This window comes from Aspergillus fijiensis, assembly GCF_003184825.1.
Source record: "Aspergillus fijiensis CBS 313.89 unplaced genomic scaffold BO72scaffold_76, whole genome shotgun sequence".
Taxonomy (NCBI): Eukaryota; Fungi; Ascomycota; class Eurotiomycetes; order Eurotiales; family Aspergillaceae; genus Aspergillus; species Aspergillus fijiensis.
Genome location: NW_024469052.1, coordinates 130,713 through 152,261, shown reverse-complemented (window position 1 = coordinate 152,261; position 21,549 = coordinate 130,713). Strand labels below are relative to the sequence as shown.

At 53.0% G+C, this 21,549-nt stretch overlaps 10 protein-coding genes across 10 annotated transcripts; 5 read left to right on the top strand and 5 right to left on the bottom strand.

Annotated features, from left to right (window-relative positions):
* Nucleotides 1–424: 424 nt before the first annotated feature.
* Nucleotides 425–2,608, bottom strand: BO72DRAFT_452742 (gamma-tubulin mipA). Its single transcript, XM_040945800.1, has 8 exons — nucleotides 2,529–2,608; nucleotides 2,407–2,447; nucleotides 2,190–2,302; nucleotides 2,069–2,122; nucleotides 1,807–1,989; nucleotides 1,512–1,715; nucleotides 1,348–1,434; nucleotides 425–1,280 (listed from the first exon to the last, which is right to left on the bottom strand). Exons 1-8 carry the CDS (start codon nucleotides 2,534–2,536, stop codon nucleotides 603–605), a joined length of 1,368 nt encoding a protein of 455 aa, XP_040796455.1. The 5' UTR covers nucleotides 2,537–2,608; the 3' UTR covers nucleotides 425–602.
* A 229-nt stretch (nucleotides 2,609–2,837) lies between these two features.
* On the bottom strand, nucleotides 2,838–4,183 carry BO72DRAFT_452740 (aspartate/glutamate racemase family protein). The gene is made up of 2 exons (XM_040945799.1): nucleotides 4,090–4,183; nucleotides 2,838–3,996 (listed from the first exon to the last, which is right to left on the bottom strand). Exon 2 carries the CDS (start codon nucleotides 3,885–3,887, stop codon nucleotides 3,006–3,008), a length of 882 nt encoding a protein of 293 aa, XP_040796454.1. The 5' UTR covers nucleotides 3,888–3,996; nucleotides 4,090–4,183; the 3' UTR covers nucleotides 2,838–3,005.
* BO72DRAFT_452739 (aldo/keto reductase family protein) lies at nucleotides 4,067–6,033 on the top strand. The gene is made up of 3 exons (XM_040945798.1): nucleotides 4,067–4,394; nucleotides 4,458–5,049; nucleotides 5,118–6,033. The coding sequence occupies exons 2-3, from the start codon at nucleotides 4,515–4,517 to the stop codon at nucleotides 5,633–5,635; spliced, it is 1,053 nt and encodes a 350-aa protein (XP_040796453.1). The 5' UTR covers nucleotides 4,067–4,394; nucleotides 4,458–4,514; the 3' UTR covers nucleotides 5,636–6,033.
* A 433-nt stretch (nucleotides 6,034–6,466) lies between these two features.
* BO72DRAFT_276862 (uncharacterized protein) lies at nucleotides 6,467–7,197 on the top strand. The gene is made up of 3 exons (XM_040940244.1): nucleotides 6,467–6,519; nucleotides 6,572–6,699; nucleotides 6,774–7,197. Exons 2-3 carry the CDS (start codon nucleotides 6,689–6,691, stop codon nucleotides 7,114–7,116), a joined length of 354 nt encoding a protein of 117 aa, XP_040796452.1. The 5' UTR covers nucleotides 6,467–6,519; nucleotides 6,572–6,688; the 3' UTR covers nucleotides 7,117–7,197.
* BO72DRAFT_276863 (putative MFS transporter) lies at nucleotides 7,198–9,697 on the top strand. The gene is made up of 11 exons (XM_040940245.1): nucleotides 7,198–7,610; nucleotides 7,670–7,754; nucleotides 7,818–7,868; nucleotides 7,924–8,141; nucleotides 8,197–8,370; nucleotides 8,421–8,527; nucleotides 8,589–8,749; nucleotides 8,820–8,905; nucleotides 8,976–9,165; nucleotides 9,247–9,375; nucleotides 9,450–9,697. The coding sequence occupies exons 1-11, from the start codon at nucleotides 7,278–7,280 to the stop codon at nucleotides 9,662–9,664; spliced, it is 1,749 nt and encodes a 582-aa protein (XP_040796451.1). The 5' UTR covers nucleotides 7,198–7,277; the 3' UTR covers nucleotides 9,665–9,697.
* A 1,149-nt stretch (nucleotides 9,698–10,846) lies between these two features.
* On the top strand, nucleotides 10,847–12,322 carry BO72DRAFT_501026 (uncharacterized protein; the record flags this gene model as incomplete). The annotated part of the gene is made up of 3 exons (XM_040948938.1): nucleotides 10,847–11,166; nucleotides 11,252–11,988; nucleotides 12,063–12,322. The coding sequence occupies 3 exons, from the start codon at nucleotides 10,847–10,849 to the stop codon at nucleotides 12,320–12,322; spliced, it is 1,317 nt and encodes a 438-aa protein (XP_040796450.1).
* A 763-nt stretch (nucleotides 12,323–13,085) lies between these two features.
* BO72DRAFT_452733 (actin-related protein 2) lies at nucleotides 13,086–15,046 on the bottom strand. Its single transcript, XM_040945797.1, has 7 exons — nucleotides 14,888–15,046; nucleotides 14,700–14,746; nucleotides 14,491–14,634; nucleotides 14,151–14,376; nucleotides 13,511–14,076; nucleotides 13,371–13,448; nucleotides 13,086–13,300 (listed from the first exon to the last, which is right to left on the bottom strand). The coding sequence occupies exons 1-7, from the start codon at nucleotides 14,904–14,906 to the stop codon at nucleotides 13,214–13,216; spliced, it is 1,167 nt and encodes a 388-aa protein (XP_040796449.1). The 5' UTR covers nucleotides 14,907–15,046; the 3' UTR covers nucleotides 13,086–13,213.
* A 397-nt stretch (nucleotides 15,047–15,443) lies between these two features.
* Nucleotides 15,444–17,210, top strand: BO72DRAFT_452732 (NAD(P)-dependent oxidoreductase). Its single transcript, XM_040945796.1, has 5 exons — nucleotides 15,444–15,732; nucleotides 15,847–16,035; nucleotides 16,157–16,488; nucleotides 16,625–16,762; nucleotides 16,825–17,210. Exons 1-5 carry the CDS (start codon nucleotides 15,715–15,717, stop codon nucleotides 17,090–17,092), a joined length of 945 nt encoding a protein of 314 aa, XP_040796448.1. The 5' UTR covers nucleotides 15,444–15,714; the 3' UTR covers nucleotides 17,093–17,210.
* A 51-nt stretch (nucleotides 17,211–17,261) lies between these two features.
* BO72DRAFT_276546 (bZIP transcription factor) lies at nucleotides 17,262–19,321 on the bottom strand. The gene is made up of 2 exons (XM_040940242.1): nucleotides 18,689–19,321; nucleotides 17,262–18,615 (listed from the first exon to the last, which is right to left on the bottom strand). Exons 1-2 carry the CDS (start codon nucleotides 19,224–19,226, stop codon nucleotides 17,504–17,506), a joined length of 1,650 nt encoding a protein of 549 aa, XP_040796447.1. The 5' UTR covers nucleotides 19,227–19,321; the 3' UTR covers nucleotides 17,262–17,503.
* A 941-nt stretch (nucleotides 19,322–20,262) lies between these two features.
* BO72DRAFT_472476 (GTP cyclohydrolase II) lies at nucleotides 20,263–21,542 on the bottom strand (the record flags this gene model as incomplete). Its single annotated transcript, XM_040947142.1, has 2 exons — nucleotides 20,263–20,292; nucleotides 20,400–21,542. 2 exons carry the CDS (start codon nucleotides 21,540–21,542, stop codon nucleotides 20,263–20,265), a joined length of 1,173 nt encoding a protein of 390 aa, XP_040796446.1.
* Between the last annotated feature and the right edge of the window lie 7 nt (nucleotides 21,543–21,549).

Genomic DNA, 21,549 nt, shown 5'->3' with positions numbered 1-21,549 from the left:
CTCCCCCCTCCCCTCCTCCCCTGCGCGTGGACGGAACCTCTCGCCGTTCGATTGGGCGGGGAAGGCCTATCAGTCCAGCGCCCAGCTTGCACAAACTAAAGTGCATGGTAAGTGCAGGTTGCGCGTCGCTTCTTGTGGGCTTGTGGGCTTGTGGGCTTTAACCCAACTTACCCATCGATTCATATCTCCCCCCCGCCGCCCCTTGGCCTGATCGCTTACCCAGTTACCACACCTCCCCGGCCGGTAAACCCGTTGTGCAACTGTTACCGACGTCCGACAACTGGCTGTCCAGGTGTCCGTCTTACTCAAGCCCAACAACTAGCCCCAATTCTGTTGGGAAGCTCGAACTCATGTAGCCAGAACAGGACAGGAAGGCCGTATGTATGCATTCTAAGTTGGCTTTCTTTTATCAAAAAGAAGAAACAACGGTCAATTTGAGAAACGCCTTCGCCGCTTGATATACATTAGTCAACCCTTGGTAGTCATTAAACAAAAGGAATCACATCAGGAATGTCCAAACGCAGAGACACACATCCCCACACACACAAAACTTAAACATGCGAACGACAAAGAGATAGACAAGAGGGTCGTTCGTTCACACATCAGATTCCGAGCTCTTTCTCCTTTCCAGCATCCGGATCCAGGTAATCCTCGCCCTCGGCCGCCTCGTACTCCCCAACCAGGTCCATAACCACAGCTCGGGCCTCGTCGAACTCCCCAAGGCCATCCGAGAAGGGACTCTGCTTCTTGTATTGCTCTAAGAAAGCGTTGCGCTTGCGCAGGCGGTCGTACTGCTGAACGATCCGCTTGAACAAGGTGGCGACCGAGGTGTGGTTGGCCAGCATCAGACCGCTGACGCGGTGCGTGTCCTGGATGTATGGTGATTTCTTCGTCAAGGCCACCTGGATGCTGGCGGGTCCCCACGGGATGAACGACGCCAGGCGCCGCTCGCGGATGCGGAGCAGCGACTTGTGGACGTCGGTCGGGTCGGCTTCGCCCCGGATGATGTTGAGAATGCTGATGTAACAGCTGGATTTGCTGGGGTTGATCGACACCATGCGGTTCTTGGGCTGCAGGAGTCGGCGCATCACGTCCAAGACGGTCGTCTTCCGGATGGTCTTGGCCTGCTCGATGTTGTCGCCGGTGAAGGGGGTGTAGGAGGTGATGAGGAAGTGGCTGCGCGGTGTGGGTATCAGGGAAGCGATGATTCCCACCAGGTCATTGTGCATGTAGCCGGGATAACGGAGGGTGGTGGTGGAGGCGGACATGACGGTGGATACCTAGAAAGACAGTGTTAGGGACACGTCCGTTTCCTTTGCTCCTGTTGTCTGCGCATGAGGATCATACTAGCTGATTTGTTTGTTGAAATGATGGTTCTTGCACATGGAGTCTGTCGGCAACGATTCTTGAGAGAGCGCCATTGTCCAGCACAACCTAAATATGAGAGACAGTCATTTCAGCTTGTACCGAGAACATCCCGGCAGGGTACGTAGGATTCAAGGAGGTCTTACAACAGAGTCGGCATTTTGCGTCAACCGTCGCATGGTGAGCAGACTGTTGTATGGGTTGACGACCACGTCCACAGAGTGGGTATCGGGAAAGACAGAGTATGTCTGCATTAATTTCTTGGGGAATCGGTCGTTCATCCGCTCAAGGATAAAGCTGCCCAGACCAGAGCCTGTGCCTCCTGCGATCGAATGCAAAAACATGAATCCCTAACATAGTGCGATGTCAGCCCCATGATTCGAGCGACGTATTGAAGTGCCGGTCCTTGTGTATCTCCTCCTTAGGCACCATGGATCATACCTCAAGTGAATCGCTCCCATCCGCTTCTCGATCGATCATGTCGAAGATCTCCTCCTGCACAACTTCACCCGCCGAGTAACCGGCGCCCCAGTTATTTCCTGCGCCAATGCCCTGCTGTCCAATAAAGAAGTTCTCGGGGTTGTAGATGTTGCGGTAGGGACCGGCTTGAATAGCATTGAGGACCTGGTTGGGAAGCATGAGCTCATGATCTGTGCACTAGTATAGCCGTGTCGACTGATTGCTGCCGAGGGAGGGTTCGTACTCTGGGCTCAAGATCCAGAAGGATCGCTCGGGGGATATATCGAGTATCATCACTCTAAGAAGAGAAAAGGTTGTTAGACTTGTTGGTCCAGGCACCCAAGTTGTGGAATCCGCTCGCGTACCTGGTAGAAGAAGACATCCTTACGGTCGCCGCCTTCAGTTGCGAAATCTTCTAAATTGCCATCCTGACTTATTCCGTGTTCGAGACAAAGCTGCTGCCAGAATTGCGAGCCGACTAAATGACATGTCAGTCAGTCCCAGCGCTCGAGCAAAGAAACACATTCTTGGGAAGCTATTGTTGTTTGCGATAAGAAATAGTGTTGGAGCAGGACTAGGTACCATTGTTGCCGCACTGGCCGGCTTGGATTGTGATTATTTCTCTGATCTAGGAATTAGCAACATGGATGATCAGATAGAGGACCTGAGACTGATTACAAGAGAAGCGAGATTGTGGCACATACCTGGGCATCTTTCTGCTTGACCACCGTCAGTAGTCGTGGTTTTTGGCCCACGCGTAGCGCGTTCCGCGGGGAAACTTCCAGCTTTCAATCTAGGTTAGGTGTGGCGGCCTCAGGCCAAAACTGCTACCAGCAGGCAGCTTCTACAACAATGAACTTTCCTGGACTCGAGCGCAACGTGTTCTTGCCCGACACATCTCGGTTGGAGAATGCTACTCATAAGAACATGGATCTCTCTTCTTAGCTTACACCGTCTCCACGAGTGAGCGGGATATTCACGCATTGATCCGCGCTACCGACTGATGTGCACTCTCATCGAAGCTTAGGCTTTGCGCATAATTGCCGTACTATTTGACGGATGGCCAGATCGCTGCTGTTCTGAATTCAACAACAGGCCCATTAAGAGCCTCTATCCCACCCTGACCTACCCAGAGCAATCATATTTCTGTATGTACAAAGGAGGCCGAATGTGGGCTTGGTTCAGTAACCGACTTTGCAAGCTGTCACAAGCATCCCCGCCCCGGCAGCAACCCCGTCAATGATTCTCACTTGACAGCCCTTCTGCCGACCATATGCTCTCACACACCCTTCTCGGACCGCTTCTTCCATGCCTACCATACCGGCGCAGCCCATGCAGATCGCTCCCACGGGACGTTGCGAGCCTTTGAGGAGTCGCTCAGTTGCTTCAACAAGCCGTCTTCTCACTTCTTGAGGAGGAGTAGTGTGCAGCTCAACAGCGGTCAGTCCTGTAGTCTCAACCCCAGCAAAGTGGCTAATGCTACCGTCGCTTGAGTGACCGAGCATGTCAGCAACGGCACTGCTGAGCTCCGCCTCCCAAATTTTGCCGGTGGAGATGATGCCGAAAGTTTCCGGCGACTGGGACTTGTGGAAGCCATGCCCTGATGCGTACTGAAACGAGCTGACCACGCCCAGCGAAGCTAGCACTCCAGCTTCGAAAATACCCGTGACGTACTTTCGCTTCACTTTCTGCTCCGATGGCACGATGGAGGTGTTTGATTCCTCGATCTTGCGCACCTTTTCCTTCAACATCCCCACAAGAGGGTGTGCTGAGAAGCAACATACGATAAAGCCGTCATATTCGGAGATGATGCGCTCAAGAAACGGCATGCAGTAGAGAGCCGATTTCACCGAGTCTTCGCCTGAGTCAATGCTGGCCACCCCCTCCACAGTGCTGCCGTCCGGAAGAGTGACGGTTTCCGACACCGGGGCTGTGAAGTAGTCGAACTGAGTACCCCCGTGGCCGAGATTATCCAACAGTGGAATTAGCGCATTGGTCATATGCGACGAGGTGTTCGGGTTGATGACCAGTATCGAGCATGTGTCCTTGCTTGGGGCGCTCATCTTGTAGAAAGCAGTGTGGCAAGAATGAGATCAGGAGTCGGGCGCAGGTACAATGACGGTATGGCCAAAGTATGTTGATGAGTCAAGCTCATCAGAGTTCACCAGATGCCGATAGCGGATTTGTTAGTAATTGTTGCCCAACAGTGAGAGCTGGTTACCCAAGGAAAGGAAACCAAGCCATCATCAATTATGCTTCACATACTAAATCAGAATATGCAATGATGCTTAAGTCAGTCAAGATGTTGATACTGAGTCAGGACTCATGGTAGCCGCTGCCGATCGAAGCCGAGATATACAGCTGCTCGGCGATGCCGTCGGACGGGCGGGGTGTGGGTTGCGCCATACTCAACTAGTCAGTCAACTATGGCGGGGAAGGTGACAAATACAGCTCTTATCTCCCTAACACCTGCTTTCATTGTATTTCCTTCATAACCCATCCTTTCTCGACGAGGACCAGTCTCAATCACTCTCTGATAAATCTCCTTATCCCCAGACATTGCATTTCAGGTAATTATCACATTCAGCAATATAGCCAATTGCGATTCCCGGCACAAGCTAACTTCCTCGTAGCTCTACTGTACCCCGCTTAGGTGTCTGAACGCTGAGCCATTCGCCTTATATTCCACCATGCCTCTCGTCGCACAGAATCCCCTACCAAGGGTCATCCTTGGGTTGATGACATTTGGTCCGGACGAGTCTGCAGGGGCTCGGATCACCTCAGTCGACGAATTCAACAAGTGCCTGGACCTTTTCCAACAGCAAGGCTTCAATGAGGTTGACACTGCGCGCACATATGTAGGAGGACAACAGGAAGCTTTCACTGCTCAGACGAAGTGGAAGGAGCGTGGGTTGACCTTGGCCACCAAGTGGTACCCCGGGCAGCCGGGCTACCACAAGCCACATGTCATTCGTGAGAAACTCGAGCTCTCACTGCAGAACCTGGGCACAGACTGCGTTGACATCTTCTACCTTCATGCTGCCGACCGCTCGGTCCCCTTCACGGAAACCCTGGAGGCTGTCAATCAATTGCACAAGGAGGGAAAGTTCGTCGAGCTCGGTCTGAGTAACTTCACTGCCTTCGAGGTCGCGGAGATCGTTACAGTCTGCAACGAGAGAGGCTGGGTACGACCGACCATCTACCAGGCCATGTACAATGCTATCAGTGAGTCGCTTGCTCGGGTTTCTGGAAATTATGATGCCCCATGATAGTACTAACAAGCCTTGCCACAGCTCGCTCCATTGAAACCGAATTGGTTCATGCTTGCAAGCGGTATGGCATCGACATTGTGGTGTACAACCCGCTTGCTGGTGGAATCCTGTCTGGAAAGTACAAGACCCAGGATATTCCCGAAGACGGCAGATACAGCGATAAGTCTTCCACTGGCACGTTGTATCGCAAACGCTACTTCAAGGACGCGACCTTTGACGCCCTGCGGATCATCGAGCCTGTCGCAGAGAAGCACGGTCTGACATTGCCGGAAATTGCGTTCCGCTGGATCCGTCATCACTCTCTTCTAAACATCAAGGAGGGTGGTCGAGACGGCATTATCGTCGGTGTGAGCAGCATCGCACAGCTAGAGAGCAATCTCAGAGACATCCAGAAGGGCCCGTTGCCCGAGGAAGTGGTGGAGGCCCTGGACAAGGCATGGCTGATTGCGAAGCCCACGGCGCCGGACTATTGGCACCTTGATCTGAAGTACACATATGATACGAAGGAGGCATTGTTCAAGCCGAAGGCCAACGCCTAAGTGTGGTGCGAGTGACAGTAAGTTAACGGAACAAGACAAATATAAAATCAATGAGTCTCGATATATGAAATCACTCCATCCAATCGCAAGCTGGTTGTCACACACTTTCCTACATATCTGAAACAAAAGATAAATTGAGGCCGGGGACATTGTGAGCACGAAAACCTTTGATAAGGAATCCAAATTGCCAAGCTACGTGGCTCGATTTACAACTCACATGTGATACGGACGTAACAAGAAAACGCGCAACCTCACATGAGGTTGGAAAAGGGAAAAGGGGGGTGGCCGAATTGGCAGCGATACCATGGTACTATGGTAAGTAGTAAATTGGCAGCAAAAGTGGCGGAAGGCATGCAGCACGCAGTCAAATCGGAATGTATTCTTGTAAGCCGGCAAAGTAGGCCATCACGAGTCGATCGAGCATCAAGAGACGGGATGCGGTTGTTGTTCCAAGTTACGGAGTACGGAGTAGATAGATGGAAGATCACATGAACAGCAACCCTTGGAGGGTCTAGAGCATCGATGGCATTCCACCCACCACCCACCACCCACCACCCATGCTGCAGCTTGGTCAGTGTCGCATATCGCCGACAGGCTGAGGAGCATATTCGGAAACAGACGCCGCCGAATGTTTTGACTGCGAAGCATTTAGCTCTGTGATCTCTATACAAGGCTCTTTCTAACGTCAAGTCTAACAAGAGCGACTACCGGTACGTGCAGCATCACGGTTATCTCCGTTCTCGACCGGAACAAGATTCCCCTCCGATTCGCTATAGCTGGGTGAACTCTTTTGTTCATCGTACGCAACGAGACTCCTATTCTGAGCTACCAGGAGTCGATCCTCGCATACTACATGGTCCGAATCTGTTGTAGCCTCAAGGCCAGTCAGTCCCTTACATGAATCTAGGCCCATGTTCCAAGACTAATCTGGGGAAGGCGTCTGACAGCACCTCTGCCACATTTCTCACTCACGGCCTCAAGAATCCCTAGTCTCAGGCCTGTCGCAAATAACTCCTTGACAATGCGCTTATCACTTCCTTGCGTGACCATTCCATGAAGATACTGTACATACTTCCTATCTGGCTTGCTAGCAGCACCGGACTATGAGATTTTGTCACAAAACTCTAATCCTCAAAAGGAGCCAGACTCAGAGGAATTCGAGGAAGGCAAAGCTGGTTTCCCTCTCTCCCCTGACAAGGTTGTTTCCATCGCTCGCGCAAATAGGTCCTGGCGCTCGTGCTGCAGTGATACCTTGCTACTATGCAGCGCGAACTACCGGCAAGCGCCGAACGCAAACGAGCCTCGACAGCCCAAGGAAGACTGCATCAAGGGGGCCCGCAGCTCTCTCAACCCATGAGTCTCAGTCGAAAACACCTCAAGCGCTTGAGGAGCCGCATCAATGCTGGGATCTAGATTCCGAGGTCACACTGATATCTGCTACCGGGACATGGGTGAGAAGAAAAACCATGAGGGTGGCTTGACAATAGTCCCCTTGCCTGCAGCTTGGCTGTTGAGAGTTGCAATGAAGGACTAAAAAACTAAACTACTTAAATTGTTGATTGACCTGGTGTGGCGGTCGAAAATTTACTCCGGGGGTTGATCCAAGTCGCAATTGAGCCTATCCAGGCACCCCGGAAAAATCATGTCGCTTGTCATTGCTCGCTCGGCTGCACGCAAGCAGAGCTTAACAGTGCTCTCTTCCACAACGCTTACATCGGACGTCGAGAAAAAGGCTACGGTCAGTGTGACGGAGAAGCCTTCAGCATCTATTGGCGATGGGCAACTTGGTGATGATGCGGTCGACTCTCATCGCTTCTGGTTTCAACGGTCCAAGACATACAATCCACATGCTATCGCGACGCAACCGTCGGTCTTCGACGACCCAGATTTAGCGGAGGAGTACAAGCCACGACCGGACTGGGAGAATATACATCGGTTCGACCCAGCAGCACGATGGACCAGAGGCGAAGAAGATGTACCTTCACCCTAGGAAGTCAAAAGCATGGATGGTGTTGAAAGCTAACTCTGATGCAGAGCGTGGTCAAGAAGCTCGATATCCGCATAATTCTATGGGCTTGCGTGATGATAACTGCGCTGGAACTCGACAGATCCAATATCCGTATGTACCGCCGCCCCTGATAAGCTTCGACCCTGTCTGTCGACTAGTTTCTGACCGTACCAGAGCAAGCCAACGCGGATAACTTTCTGACCGACCTGAATCTTAGCCGCGATGGTCAGTGAGCACCTATCACACCACGCCGCTGTACTGACTGCTCTGCCCGAGGTAGATTACAACCTGGGAAATACGGTGTATAGGTTGTGCTATCTGTTAAGTGAGATACCGGCACAAATTATCGGCAAGAAGATTGGCGCGGACCGCTGGATTCCGATCCAGATGATATCGTGGTCTATAGTCGCTACTTGTCAGTTCTGGCTGTCTGGCAGGACGTCTTTCCTGGTAACCAGGGCTTTGATTGGTATCTTGTCGGGAGGATTCACACCCACGGTAAGTGAGTTCGAATGATGGCTAGGTGCAAGGAAGTTGTTCTGACCGGCTCTAGATGTTACTTTACCTGTCGTACTTCTATAAGCACCACGAGCTGTCAATACGTCTTGGCTTCTGGTACTCAGCTTCTTCGCTAGCCGATATACTGGCGGCCCTTCTGGCATACGGCATCTTGCATCTGGGAGGCCGTGGTGGTCAAGCTGGCTGGCGATGGCTTTTCTTGATTGATGTCAGTCACGTTCTCCCAAGCCCCAGAATACTGTTACTCATAGGATATAGGGTCTTTTCACTCTGGCATTGGGACTCTTGTCCTTCGTCTTTCTGCCACCTGGACCTACTCAGACTGCAAACTGGGCCCGAGGTAAAGATGGCTGGTTTACAGAACGGTATGTGGTTCTCTAGTCAAGCTTGTGCGACCTCTGAGCACTGAATCCAGCTACTTCATAGAGAGGAAGTTATCATGGTCAATCGCATATTACGCGAAGATCCCAGTAAGGGCTCAATGCACAACAGACAGCCTTTGACAGCGAAGCTGGTGTGGCTTAGCTTCAGCGATTTCGACCTGTGGCCGCTGTACATTGTCGGGATCATGTTTCTGACCCCCTGGAGTGAGTGAATCTACTTGGATTCAAGCTCCGCCCGTCAGAAGAAAAGTCCAAGCTGATAAAATGTGAACAGCAACGGTCTCGCAGTATTTCACTCTGCAACTGAAGGACTTCGGATTCGATACCTTCAACTCCATTCTTTTGTCTATGCCATACAGTGTACGTGCGAGACCAGATGTTTGATTGTTTGTTGAGTACCAGTAGTGAGACGCTAATCTGCTAACGATAGGTCTTCATGATCATCACCCGAATCATCCTCACGTACGCGGGCGAGTATTTCGAGTCTCTATCATGGATGGGACTCATCGCCCAGGTCTGGAGTTTGCCAATGTTGATTTATATGAATGCGGTGGACCTCAGCCAAACGAACAAGTGGGTGGTGTGGACTGTCCTCACCCTGTTTCTCAGCCTCCCGAGTGGTGAGTGCATGTCCGGTGGAGGCTGCTTCTGCTGTTTCAGTCTCGGAAATCACTATGGTTACTGATGAATCATATATGCAGCTCATGCCCTCCAAGCGGGGTGGATTTCCCGCAATTCGAATAGCATCAGAACTCGGGCCATTGCGGCGGCGATATACAATATGTCTGTTCAGTTGTCTGCCATCATCTCCTCAAACATATACACAGATGGTGAGTGTTGATCATTTGTGACGCATCTCGGAAGCATTCCTGACTGACTATGGATGCGTCCATTGTGTGTGTAGGGGATGCACCGCGTTACATCGTCGGCAACCGAGTGCTTCTGATACTTGTGGGCGTCAACATAATACTCTACATTGCTACTAAGGCTTACTACATGCTGCGAAATCACGAGCGAGACCGACGTTGGAACTTGATGACCGAGGAACAAAAGCTTGACTATGTCGCGACGACCAAGGATGATGGGAACAAACGCATGGATTTCCGGTTTGCGCATTGATATATGGCGAAGGAAGATCTTCGACATGGGTAAATATTATGATGACAAGGTTAGAGAATCGATAATTAGCAGCAGTCCAAGATCTCTTTCTCACGTTGCCGGGGGTGGGACGGAGGAGGCATCAGGGTGTCGTAATAGCAATTCTGCTCAATCAGAAATTCCAAGTTCATGTACTCTGTATTGACCTCCAGGCTGTCTAAGACAAAGACCCCATCCGGCGACTTGGCGGGGAAGCCCTTGAAAGCTGGAGACTCGCTCCGAAACCCCACACGTGACTAGCCGGAACCGAATTAGCGCTGCACCGCCGCTGAGTTCCGACTCGCTGTTGAGTGAGGCGGTGAGGGTTTTATTTAGGGGGGCGGTGTTCCCTGACTCGAAAGGGAATAGGGCCAACTACCTTAACGGATGCAATGCAACTGCGCATGGACTCGACTTATTAGGCCCCCCTACTACCTCGCTACCACATACTCCGGACTTACAGCCATCTAGTTGACATCCTGGTACCCTTCAAGCCTTCCATATTTCGTCTTTTTCTTTCTTTACTCTTCTCCCTCCCTTACTTACAGCAGACCCTCTTTCATTTTTCTTGGGGCTTGGCTCGTTCCTCTTCCCTTCCGTCTTACTGTCCTTGCCCCGACGTCCCCACAATTATATTACACGAACGACTTTCGCAAACGTGGCCGCAGCGCAGCGGTCCGAAGTACTTCCCTCCCATCGGAGATATCCTACACATACGAGGCTGTATGCCTTGCCCTCAAGACCTCATCATCCGCTTCTGTCCCGCAGGCAACTGACCCGCTGGGGCTGCAATTCTTTCTTCGCTAGGCCCCCCCACGTGAACGTTGGGCTTTCAACCTTCGGCAGTCCCTCCAATCTATCCTTCCGTCCACCTGAGCTGCCGGTTGTTCCATCGGCCGATTGCGCGGCTTACCCGCCCACCTTCATCCCACTTTTCGACGCACGCTTCGTCATAGTCGCCCCGGTTCATACATAATAGAGACAAGGAGCAGGCTTCCGAGTCTCATTGTCGCTTTTCTCGCGTTCCTCCCTTCACACTTTTTGTTCACATCCGTCAATCCAGACAATCCGCACAAGGTGGCTGCAGATAGCGTGCCATTAACGGGTGTTGGAGAAGCCCGGGATCTGGATCCGGCCCTTGACTTCCACGATTCGGACGATGAAATGCCCATGAACCGCCCTGTCATGCATCGACCCGCTGACGGCCGCGCCCAACAACCGCTGCTCAAGGATGAGCGTCGGGGACGGCTATCGAATGCCAGCCTGGGCAATGGTGATGCAGAAGGCAGGCCTATGCTTCACCATTCCCGGCGACCGACCATCCGCGGCAGTAGCCCCGAGCACAGCGCGGAGCAGGCGACACGCCAAAAATACATGATTGCCTCGGGGTTCCTGCTTCTGAGCCTGGCGAGTTTTGTGGTTCAGACGGAGACCGCGGTATACATTCAGCACGAGCTGCACTGGGACAAACCATATTGTATGCTGTAAGTTTGGAGTATACGATCGCCGGGCTCACCTTCGAGACTTCTACGCTATTCAAGAGGCTAACCTTTCCCCGCTGCTACCTAGCTATCTCACACATGGTTCATGGGCGCTGCTGTGGCCGTTCCAGCTCCTCATCCTTCGCTTGCAGAAACGCAAACTGTCCTGGGCGGCGTTCTGGCGCCGGCATGTCTATATCCTCCGCACGACGGCAAAAATGGTGGAGACCCAGGATGTACACCTCACGTCTCGTGATTCCCAGCGATCGCCTATCCCGTATATGCTCCGAACGACGGCGTTTGTCACCACCGCTCTCACAATCGCCGGAGGCTCCTGGTACGTTGCGGTCAACATGACCACGCCGAGCGACCTGACCGCTATCTACAATTGCTCCGCCTTCTTCGCGTATGCCTTCTCGATCCCCCTCCTCAAGGACAAACTGCGGGCCGACAAGATCATCGCGGTCGTGGTAGCCATCGTCGGGGTGCTCGTGGTGGCATACGGGGATCGCGACGACGGCAAGAAAGGCAAAGCGCACGACGAAGCCGAAAACCGGTTGCTGGGCAATATCATCATCGGTATCGGCAGTGTGCTGTACGGTCTGTACGAGGTCTTATACAAGCGGTTCGCGTGTCCCCCGGAGGGCACCAGCGCCGGACGCAGCATGATCTTCGCGAACACGTTTGGCAGCCTCATCGGATGCTTCACGCTCCTTGTCCTGTGGATCCCCTTGCCCTTTCTGCACATCATTGGTCTGGAAACCTTCCGCTGGCCGACCGGCGAAGCGGCCTGGATGCTTCTGATCTCCGTCCTCGCCAATGCCAGTAAGTCAAGCCCGATCAAGCACCCCCATAAACCGAGGATTGAAAAACAAACTAATACCACCTCTCTGTCACAGCATTCTCCGGCTCCTTCCTCGTCCTGATCTCCCTGACCTCGCCCGTCCTCTCCTCCGTCGCCGCCTTACTGACCATCTTCCTCGTGGCGATCGTCGACTGGCTGCGCACCGGCCAGCCCCTGTCGCTGGCCTCCATCATCGGCGGCGTCCTCATCATCGTGGCCTTCTTCCTCCTCAGCTGGAGCACCTACCGCGAGATGAACGAAGAGCGCAAGAAGGTCCTCGCCAACGAGCAGACCGAGTCCGACTCCGATGAGTAAACAAGTCATCACAGCCCCTATAATAGCCCAAAGGGGCAAGCAGGGGCAGCTGCGTTTCAACATCACCACCCCACCATCTATATATTCCCTCGATATCCATTTGCCTCTCCGCTGGTAGAGACGGGCCTCTGGTTCTTATTTTGTCTGTGTTATGTTCCTGCTACTTGATGGGCGTGTGCTGTATGATGCGTGACCATACTCACATAATATCTTTTTATCCTTTCCACCTTGTCTTCTGTATAGGTCATGCATGAACCCCCCCCTCCTTTTTCTGTATTCTTGGGATCATAGAGGCATGTGTCCTGCATTCTTGAGGAGTTTGTTTTTCTTCTTTCGTTTGGTAGAAGATATATACACCACATAGACTTAGACGAAGGATTTCTGTGTTGATTTCGGTTGACTACTCGGGTTGATTATGTCTGAGATTCTTGTAAGATGGATTGTAGCAGGGAGTAGGAAGTATGTGATTTGATTACCCTGAAAAGTTCAGTGATTCGGTGCATACCATCATGTGGAATCTACAATTGCAGCCTATTGAGAGGACGACCATAGGACGAGGGTATGGTGTATTACTGTACAACAAGCTTGAGGTCGAAGGGAATGGACGGGCATGCGCTTCATCTTTTCTCATACAACAAGTAAACACACCCGCTTTGGAGAGTATGTATATTCAACTGCGAAGTATAAAGTAGAAGATCGATATGGATATACCTCGATAGGATAAAATGGATCTGGCTAGAAGAGACAGTGCGATGTGACGAGCCTTGAAGTCTCCGGAATAAAGTCACGGTGGGATTGGGATATGGCGGGTTAGGAAAGGCTGGTTGATAGGTATGGATGTATGTATGTACGGGTTACTGGGTTTGAAAAGTGGTAAACTACCTAGACTGTTTATCTCGGACCGAGTTTGGCGAGGGCACGTGCGCCCTGCTCCTCCCATTCTTGCTTGGTGACCCACATATCCTCCTTGTCGGCGATCTGGAAGAAAAGAACACACAGGGTTAGCAGGCAGTGACGGACACATGCTGGGCCACGAAGGGTTGCATACCAGGTTGGCCAGCACGGCACCTCCGAGGAAGACCATGTGTCTTCGTCGGGGCGGGTCTTCGATGCGGACCTTGAATTTCTATAGGGACCACGTTAGCTGGATGGCATAGAATGGGGCTTATCTGGGCAAAAAGCGCATACGTTGAGTCGCTCCGGGTTTCCATGCAGTACGCGGGTGAGCCACAGTTGCTTGAGCTCCTTCTCCAGACGCGAGGGCAGACCGGGGTACATGCTGCTTCCTCCACTGAGCACGATGGCCTTGTAGAGACTGGAGCGCACGTCGACGTCGGCACCCTGGATGGTGTTGAACAGCAGCTCGGCGATACCTGGTTGGTCGACGTCGACCAAGTGCGGCTGGAAGAGACACTCGGGAGCCTCGAACCGCTCGCTGCCCACGCGGATGACACGGCCGTCGGGGAGGGTGTAGGACTCGACGAGGACCGTCGTGTCTTCCGAGAGCTTCTTGTCCAGTTCCAGATCGTACGAGACGTAGCACAGCTTCTCCTTGATCTGGCGCACGGTCTCGAAGTCGGCCGTGCGGTTGAGGGCGTAACCGCGGCGGAGGAGAAGGGCGATCAGGTTGCGGGTGACGTCGCGACCAGCAACGTCCAGTCGGTGGATGTGGTGGTTCAGGACGGTGGATTCATAGACGGGGATAATGTGGGTGACACCGTCTCCGGAATCGACGACGACACCACTGCTGAGACCTGCGATTCGCCGAAAAAGAGCATGGAGCTTAGTCGGTGACAGGGATGATGTTTCAGGAGCACTGGCGACTTACCCTGAGCATACAGCGCAAGGACGGCTTGGATAGCGACGTAGACACCACCGAAGTTGTAGCCTTCCAGCATCACCTCGGCCATCTGCTCCCGGTTCTTCAGGGGGTTCATGGGGGGTTCGGTGAGGAGGATCTTGCGGCCGGTGGGGTCGATCTTCATCTTCTCGTAGAAAGTGTAGTTCCATAGGTGTTGCATGTCGTCCCATCTCTTGACAATTCCATTCTCCATCTAGTGAGACCGGCCAGGAAACCATTCCGGCCCAACGTTAACATGGCTGCTCAATTGTGCCGCGAGGCCGGGGGGGGTTTCGGTAATTCAGAACCAGCAAATGTATAGACATACGGGATAGGTGATTTGGAGCATTGATCTGGCGGCAGCAGCTTCATCGCCGCACATGATATCCTTGACGACAATGTCGCCTGCTTGCTCTTCCGTCCGCAGTATGGGGCGCCCCACTATCGAGGGGAACTGGTGCTCGGGGAAGTTCTGCAGGAAGACACGAGCGTTAATGATTGAACGAAATAGACGAGATCATAACGGAGTAGACCGACCTGCGCAGCATATCCGACTTTGAGGAAACCCGTTCCTCCATCGAGCACTGTTTGGTTGAATTGTTGTGGTTAGCTGAAAGGGAAGGCGGGAGGTACGGGGAGATGCCGGGCAAGGAGAGGAGGGACAGGTGGAGAGAGTAAGGGGGAGGAGGGGGAGGAGGGGTGGAGGTGGGAGGAGCGCAACGTACCAATAGGCATATCAGCCATGATGATACTGAGATTGAGTGACGGGGGGGGGAGGAAAAAGGAAGGCGATTGATCAGAAAGCGGGAGGAGGTAAAAGGGAGCGAGGGAGTTGAGTATGGAGATGACGTCCAGAAGGCAGGCAGGCAGTAAGTTAGTCGGAGAGCAGCCGCAGCAGCAGCAGCAGCAGTAGCAATGGAAGGAAGACCAGGTCGCCCGTCCGGAGCGGCACTGCTTCGGTGGGGCCTGCCGGGCGGTCAATCACCGGTTGGTGCCTGAGGCTGTAAACTTACATCTACTTGACTGTCGTCTACTCCAGTTATCAGTATGGTAGTACTGTACCACAGTACTTAGTCTCGGATACACAGATTATACTCCATGGTCTATGGTATACACTAATAGTAAGCTGCAATGCTCCAAGACTGAAGCTACTCCAGAACATCACCAGTCTCATTGCATCCCATGAACAAACTACTATAGTCCCTGATCATCAAAACCCCTCAATGCTTCAGATCATGGAGACTACGACCTTTGGAAACTGAGGCCAGTTCAGACCCAATTGAGAAAGTGATGCAGAATACCAGACCCCAGAATAACGAGTACAGTAGTCAAAGAACCCAGACTGAATCAAAGTGCTTGTTGATTCTTTGCCAATATCTCCGCCGTCCCGACATCGGGCCCGGCCGGTTATCGTCTGTCGCCCGAGATGCGCAGGTACTACAATAGTCTCACAGACCATAAGATAAAATCCAACCACCAACTCACCATCACTTCCACTCTAAGCGAGTGAACCCCTACAAGAGGAGTCTCAGTATACCTATAATCAAACACAATGCCACAAATCGGTTGGGTCCGTGCCGTGCCATGCTCCCCCCTCCTCCCCCCCCCCCTCCCTTCTCATACCACAAACCAAAACCCCCAAGCTTCTTCACATACCCATACTGAAATCCCACCAACGCAACAGTATGGCCTCGGCTCCATGGGCCTGGCCATGGCCAGCAACCTCCAAAAGCACCTTGCCAGCAAACGAGCCCTGAATCTGCTCTATTCGAACCGGACAATGGCGCGCGGCGACCCCCTCAAGGCCCTGGGCGGGACCCCGGAGTCGAGTTTCACCAAGCTCGTCGCCCAATGTCGAATCATATTCACCATGGTATGTCTCCAAAACCATGACTGAATCCCCATTCCAGCGACCGGGGGCTGTCTGCCCAAAAACACAAAAAACGATTCGATCCAAAAACCCCGCCAACTAACTCCGCGACCAAAAAAAAAAGGTCTCCAACGACGCCGTCCTCCAACATCTCATCACCACAGCCACAGAGTCCAAGATCTCGCTGCGCGACAAGATCTTCGTGGACTGTTCAACCGTCCACCCGAGCACGGTCGGCCGGACCGTGGCCCAGCTCCAGGCGAAAGAGGCCTCGTTCCTGGCGGCGCCCGTCTTCGGCGGCAACCCCATCGCGGTCGACGGCAAGCTCGTCTTCGCTCTGGGCGGGCCGAGGCCGGCCGCCCAGCAGGTGAAGCCTTGGATCCAGGACGTGATGGGCCGGAAGGTCATCGACTGCGGCGAGGATGCTACGCGGGCCTCGCTGTTGAAGATTGCGGGGTGAGTACTTTGGCTCGTTTTACATGCCATCGCCTACGTTGTGTTTTGGGCGTTTTCGGACTTCCATTCGAGGAGGCTGTTTTGGCTCTTGGCTGTGCGAAGAAGGAAGGGAGGGCTAACGCGTCCCTGAAACTAGCAACATCGTCACCGTCAACATGATGGAAGCCGTCGGCGAAGCGCAGGTCTTCGCTGAACGCACGGGCCTGGGCACTGGGCCGATGGAGGAACTCATCGGGGAAGCCTTCGGCCCCGTCGCGGGGGGATATTCGAAGAGGTTGGCCTGTCTCTTTTGTACCCACTACTCAGCAGTTGAATGTACCCTCTAACATGCGCTAGGTTGACGACGGGCGTGTACGCCCCTCCGCTGGGCTCACGGCCTGGATTTGGAGTGTCCTTGGCTATCAAAGATGCCAAACATGCTTTCGCTATGGCCGAGGAGAGCAAGGTTGAGCTCCCGGGCTTGCAAGTGGCTTTGGACAACATGGAGGCGGCCAGGGAGTATGCGGGTGAATGCTTAGATAGCAGCTCCATGTATGGAGTTCTACGGCAGAAGGCTGGCTTGCCATTCTGGAATGAGAAGAGCAGACAGGGCAACTCGTCATGACCGTACAAAGTGTCCGTACAATCAGTCTGTGTGTACTAAGACAATTCCGAGGGATCCAGCATCGTGATATCTGTGGGTTTGTCATTTGGAAACAGTCGAGATACAAATAATTTCCAACGCATTTCTATGACTCAGTATCATAAATTCTGTCAAGCACCGTGTCTTTCGTGTTAAGGCATGCCTCGATGCACTGGCAGCTTTAGTTGACCAATTCAAAAAAGGCGGAAACCCGAGTAAATATCCTTGAGAAAGTATGGTTTTCTTAGACGGGTAATTGCGCATAACATGCGTTCAGATGAGAAAACAAACGTTAGGCATGACCGAGGCCACAGGCCACCGAACTTCGAACCGTGGTTAAAACGCCCACTCTATTACCCATTATGTGCATTTTACTTTTGCCGGTGAGTGTTTTTATTTGATCTTGGTTGTATCTACCAGCGAAGGGTATGCCTCCGCAAACGCCGGGCCGAGGGACCAATTGCTAAGGTTTCGGAAATGTCTTTCGAAGACAGGATTGATAATCAAATCGTCACCATCACCAGTAGACAGCAGACAATCGGTTGCTTCATATGGCCAGTTGACCGACAGAGTCCGTGTGAAGGGTATGAACCAGTTCTCGAACGGATAGTCTCGATACGTCATGACCAAGCGATCTCGCATGCGCGGCCAAGGCAAATAGTCAATCCATGCCGGATGCGGAGTGAGCAACTGCGATGGACGGGGGGTCAGCCATTCAGGCAATCGCTCGTAATTCTCTGGAGTTGGATATATTTGCCATCGCATTAAGAGGAACATCAAGAGAAGAACACAGACTTGCTCCGGCAATGTTGCGATATCCGGGAATGTGCGCAGAATGTCGGTGAACACTTTTGACAAAGGATGTGAGTACACACTCCTTTCTGGATTAAGCAAGGACGATACGCTAGGATACGATGGGCCAACAAGATTCTGTTTCGGTACACCCTTTGCTGCCTCTTGCTGGCGATGATGCAAGAAATCCATGAGGATAGCGTCTAGTGTGCAGGTCGGCGCGATGTTCCGGATTGGAGTCAAGTGCGCAGGCAGGGACAGCGGTTGCTCCGTCGTCGCGCATGCAGGTAGAGGTGCTGGATAAGTCGAGGCTGTGCTCGCAGGGGCTGGTCTGGGTGCCTCGGAGCAACGACGAAATCCATCCACCTTGGGCACCTGTTGCGACGTATCGAGCAAGAAATTGAATCCCATCCGCTCATCCGTGCCGCCGAAGTCGAGGCCATGGGCTAAATTATGTCGCTGGTAATCAAACGCAATGCGAAACGAAGCCGGACCAGCGGCCGTTAAATTCCGCCGACCTGCAGTGGGCGAGAATGTGAGGGGTGTGGAGGAGGGAGGGGCCTGCGTGCCCGCAGGCTTCGTATACGAGGAATCGGTCGAGGCCGACGATTGGGTGTTTGAAGGAAAGTGGCTATTGTCTGAGAAACACGACGTCACGGATATCGAGGGCATGGGTTTGGCGCTCGTGGAAGCGGCTGCCGACGCTAAAAGATCTAGAACATGCCTGAGGTAAGTATATCTGCCCGAATGCTTGTCGAAGCAAACTAGACAACAGATGTGACCTACCGGACTTTGCCTGGTCTCCTAACAGGGGTTGTATGATCTCCAGGACTGCTTTCAACCCCTGCTTAAGTTCTCTGTTCTCCACTTGAACGGCTTCATTCTGCTTCAGCGCAGCCTGAAGATCCAAGTACGGTTTCTGCGATGAAAGATCGCGGACTTGCTGTTCGAGCAAGTCGATATGAGCCTTCGTGCGCTCGCGAATTGCGCGCTGGGCCTGGCGATCATTGGCTCGCTTCTTAGCTAGTTGTTCCGGGGTAAGATTGGCGACACCCCGGGCGGAATTGCTGTTCAGCTTGCGTTTCCGGCCCGCAACCGCCGTGGCCGCGCCTCCAGCATCAGGCGCGGGCGTATCTGCATCAGCGGAGGCCAATGCAGACGGGGTGGGGGAGTCCTCGACTTTCACCACCGAGTTCGAATCGGAAATTGCAGCAATAGATGTGACTGGGTGACCGGGCACCAGCGAGGATGTAGATGATGGGGATGTTTCCTCGAGGGCTGGCGATCGAGCCAATTCATTGAGAGGCGGTAGGCGGGTGGCCATGGCCGAACACTCGCGGGCTGGGGGGCTACGTGAGCTACCCAGCCATTCAACACAGTTCAGGACGTGAGATTAGACGAGTTGTAGAGAGAGTTGGACAACAATTATTGTTTCACCCAGTGATGAAGATATGTGACATTTGAAAAAGACTGACTGGTGGGGATGGGTTTAATCGAAAGCTAATGAGACATGCATGAGCGCATGCTCGAGGTGGTCGGGGAAGGTGGAAATATTAATGAATGATGGGGGGGGGGGGGAAGGAAGGAAGGGAAAGCGGACGGAGGGTCCCGAAGGCGCAGGAAAGGAATCAATTCGGTCTGGTTGGCTCCAGCAGTGGAAGCAGTGGGTATTCACCCCCCCCAAAAGTCAATCATTAGCACCAATGCGCACCACGTTTTGCCTTCCTCTTGTCATTTGCCATTCGTCTCTTCAGCTTTTGGCCTTTTGACAAGATGGCGGTGCAGAATCAAGAACTATGGTTCCATGGGGACAAGGTTCGATAGCGTGGCGTCCGGCATGTTCTAGCTGCGCAAACAAAGCATCCCTTCCGGCCCAGGGTTGAGCAGTCAATGTGCACATCATCGACGGCATTCTGGCCATTGTTCGGCCATTGTTCCTCCCATCAGTCTCCATCAGTCTCTGTCTCAAGCGAAACATTCTCATTGGTCTTCAATCTGACAGAAGGATTAACGCCCAGGCCAAACGGGAAGCAAACTTCGCAGATCCCTTTCTGTTTCTCCGAAGTTGTTGTAGCGATGATCCACCGAAACGTACATTGTGCACGAAACTAAGACAGGTAGTAATACACCCCGCGCACCCCCGGAGGAGACGTTGGAAACGTGGTACGCACAGATGAGGAAAGTAAGGACAAAGCAAGCAAGGTAAGATAGACGTCGCTGTCTCACAAACACCGTACATTACATAAGACCTCTCCTCGAGGTCCTCATGAGTATATAGAGCCCAGGGGTGAAAAAAAAAGGTGTAAGCAGAAAGTGTGAAAGGTGAACATGCATGCGACAAGGAAAGGAAGCTTTTTAGTCTACTGAATCATGTGTCCCATTTTTGAAATCTGTCATCCAATTAATTAGCTTCAAGATACTTTTCGACAGCTAAGATGCACAAATGAAAAGCCCCACAGTATGGGTGAGGCGGAAAGGAGGGAGAAAAAGAACGTACCTTTGTCCTAAGATATCCCTCTACCTCTGTACTCGTAATGCCGGCCTTCCCGCCCGATCTCCATGCCAAGGGGATCATCGGCACGCGCTCCTTAACAACGACCTCGCGGTTGGGACCCTCAACTGCGCGCACCTTATCAGGATTGTTCGTGAGGAGTCGGATACCGTGGGGATTGGCATCTTCTCCCAGGCCAAGATCGACAAGGATGGCTGTAGCCAATCCGTAGCTTCGAGCATCGGCAGGGTGTCGCAACAGCAGATTGGCTTCGACGGTATCTGATCCGAGATCCTGCAAGTTGTACGCTTTGAGCTTTTCTCCGAGACCAATCCCTCGTCCTTCTTGCCGGAGGTAGACGATCACACCACCAGAAGCGTTCGAAGCGACGGGCACTGACTGCTGCGACGCGAGTTCTGACAAAGTTTCCATGGGGAATGACATCAATCTCGCTGCCTCGTCAAGCTGTTCACCGCAGTCGCAGCGTGCAGACCAAGCGGTCTCCCCAGTATAGCATTCCGAATGGATTCGCACGAGTGGCGCTTGACTCGGGGTACTTTCATCTGCATTTTGCGTGTCTTTCGCTCCCTCGGCGTTCCCTTCCTCATACCAACTGCTAACCCGGCCAGGGTGAAGTTTGCCAACATAAGCACCACGAATCATGCGATCCATTTCGGTCTCTCCAGGTCGCACCTTGTCCAAGCTCCGGCTGCGAATTGTGTTGCCAAAGACAATTGCCAAATGTTCTTTGTTATCCAGGTCGTTGTGGTAGAGGTGGAGAAACATCTCCGCGCCCGTGGTCGTCGGGATGCGGGCACGGACAATGCACTCGACATCGGGGAGGCGCGAGAGGAGTTTCGGCGGCTTTGAACTGGTAGGTTGCTGTGCTTGTTGGAGCAATTGTGCCGGATTAAATGTTCCACCTGGGGTTGCTGGCGGGGTAAAGGACGGGGAAAGAAGAGAGGCTGGCACGGCGGGGGTCACATCTCCTCGGTCACTGTCGGTCACACTGACCGCATCGCCACGGAGCTCATCTATCCGACTATTGAAGGCAATCTGATCCGACCCCAGCGAGAGCTGCTCAATGGTATTGGAAGAAGCGGGTTGCGCCGCAAAAGTTGGTGAGGCGTGAGACGGTAAATTTGACATGGCGGGG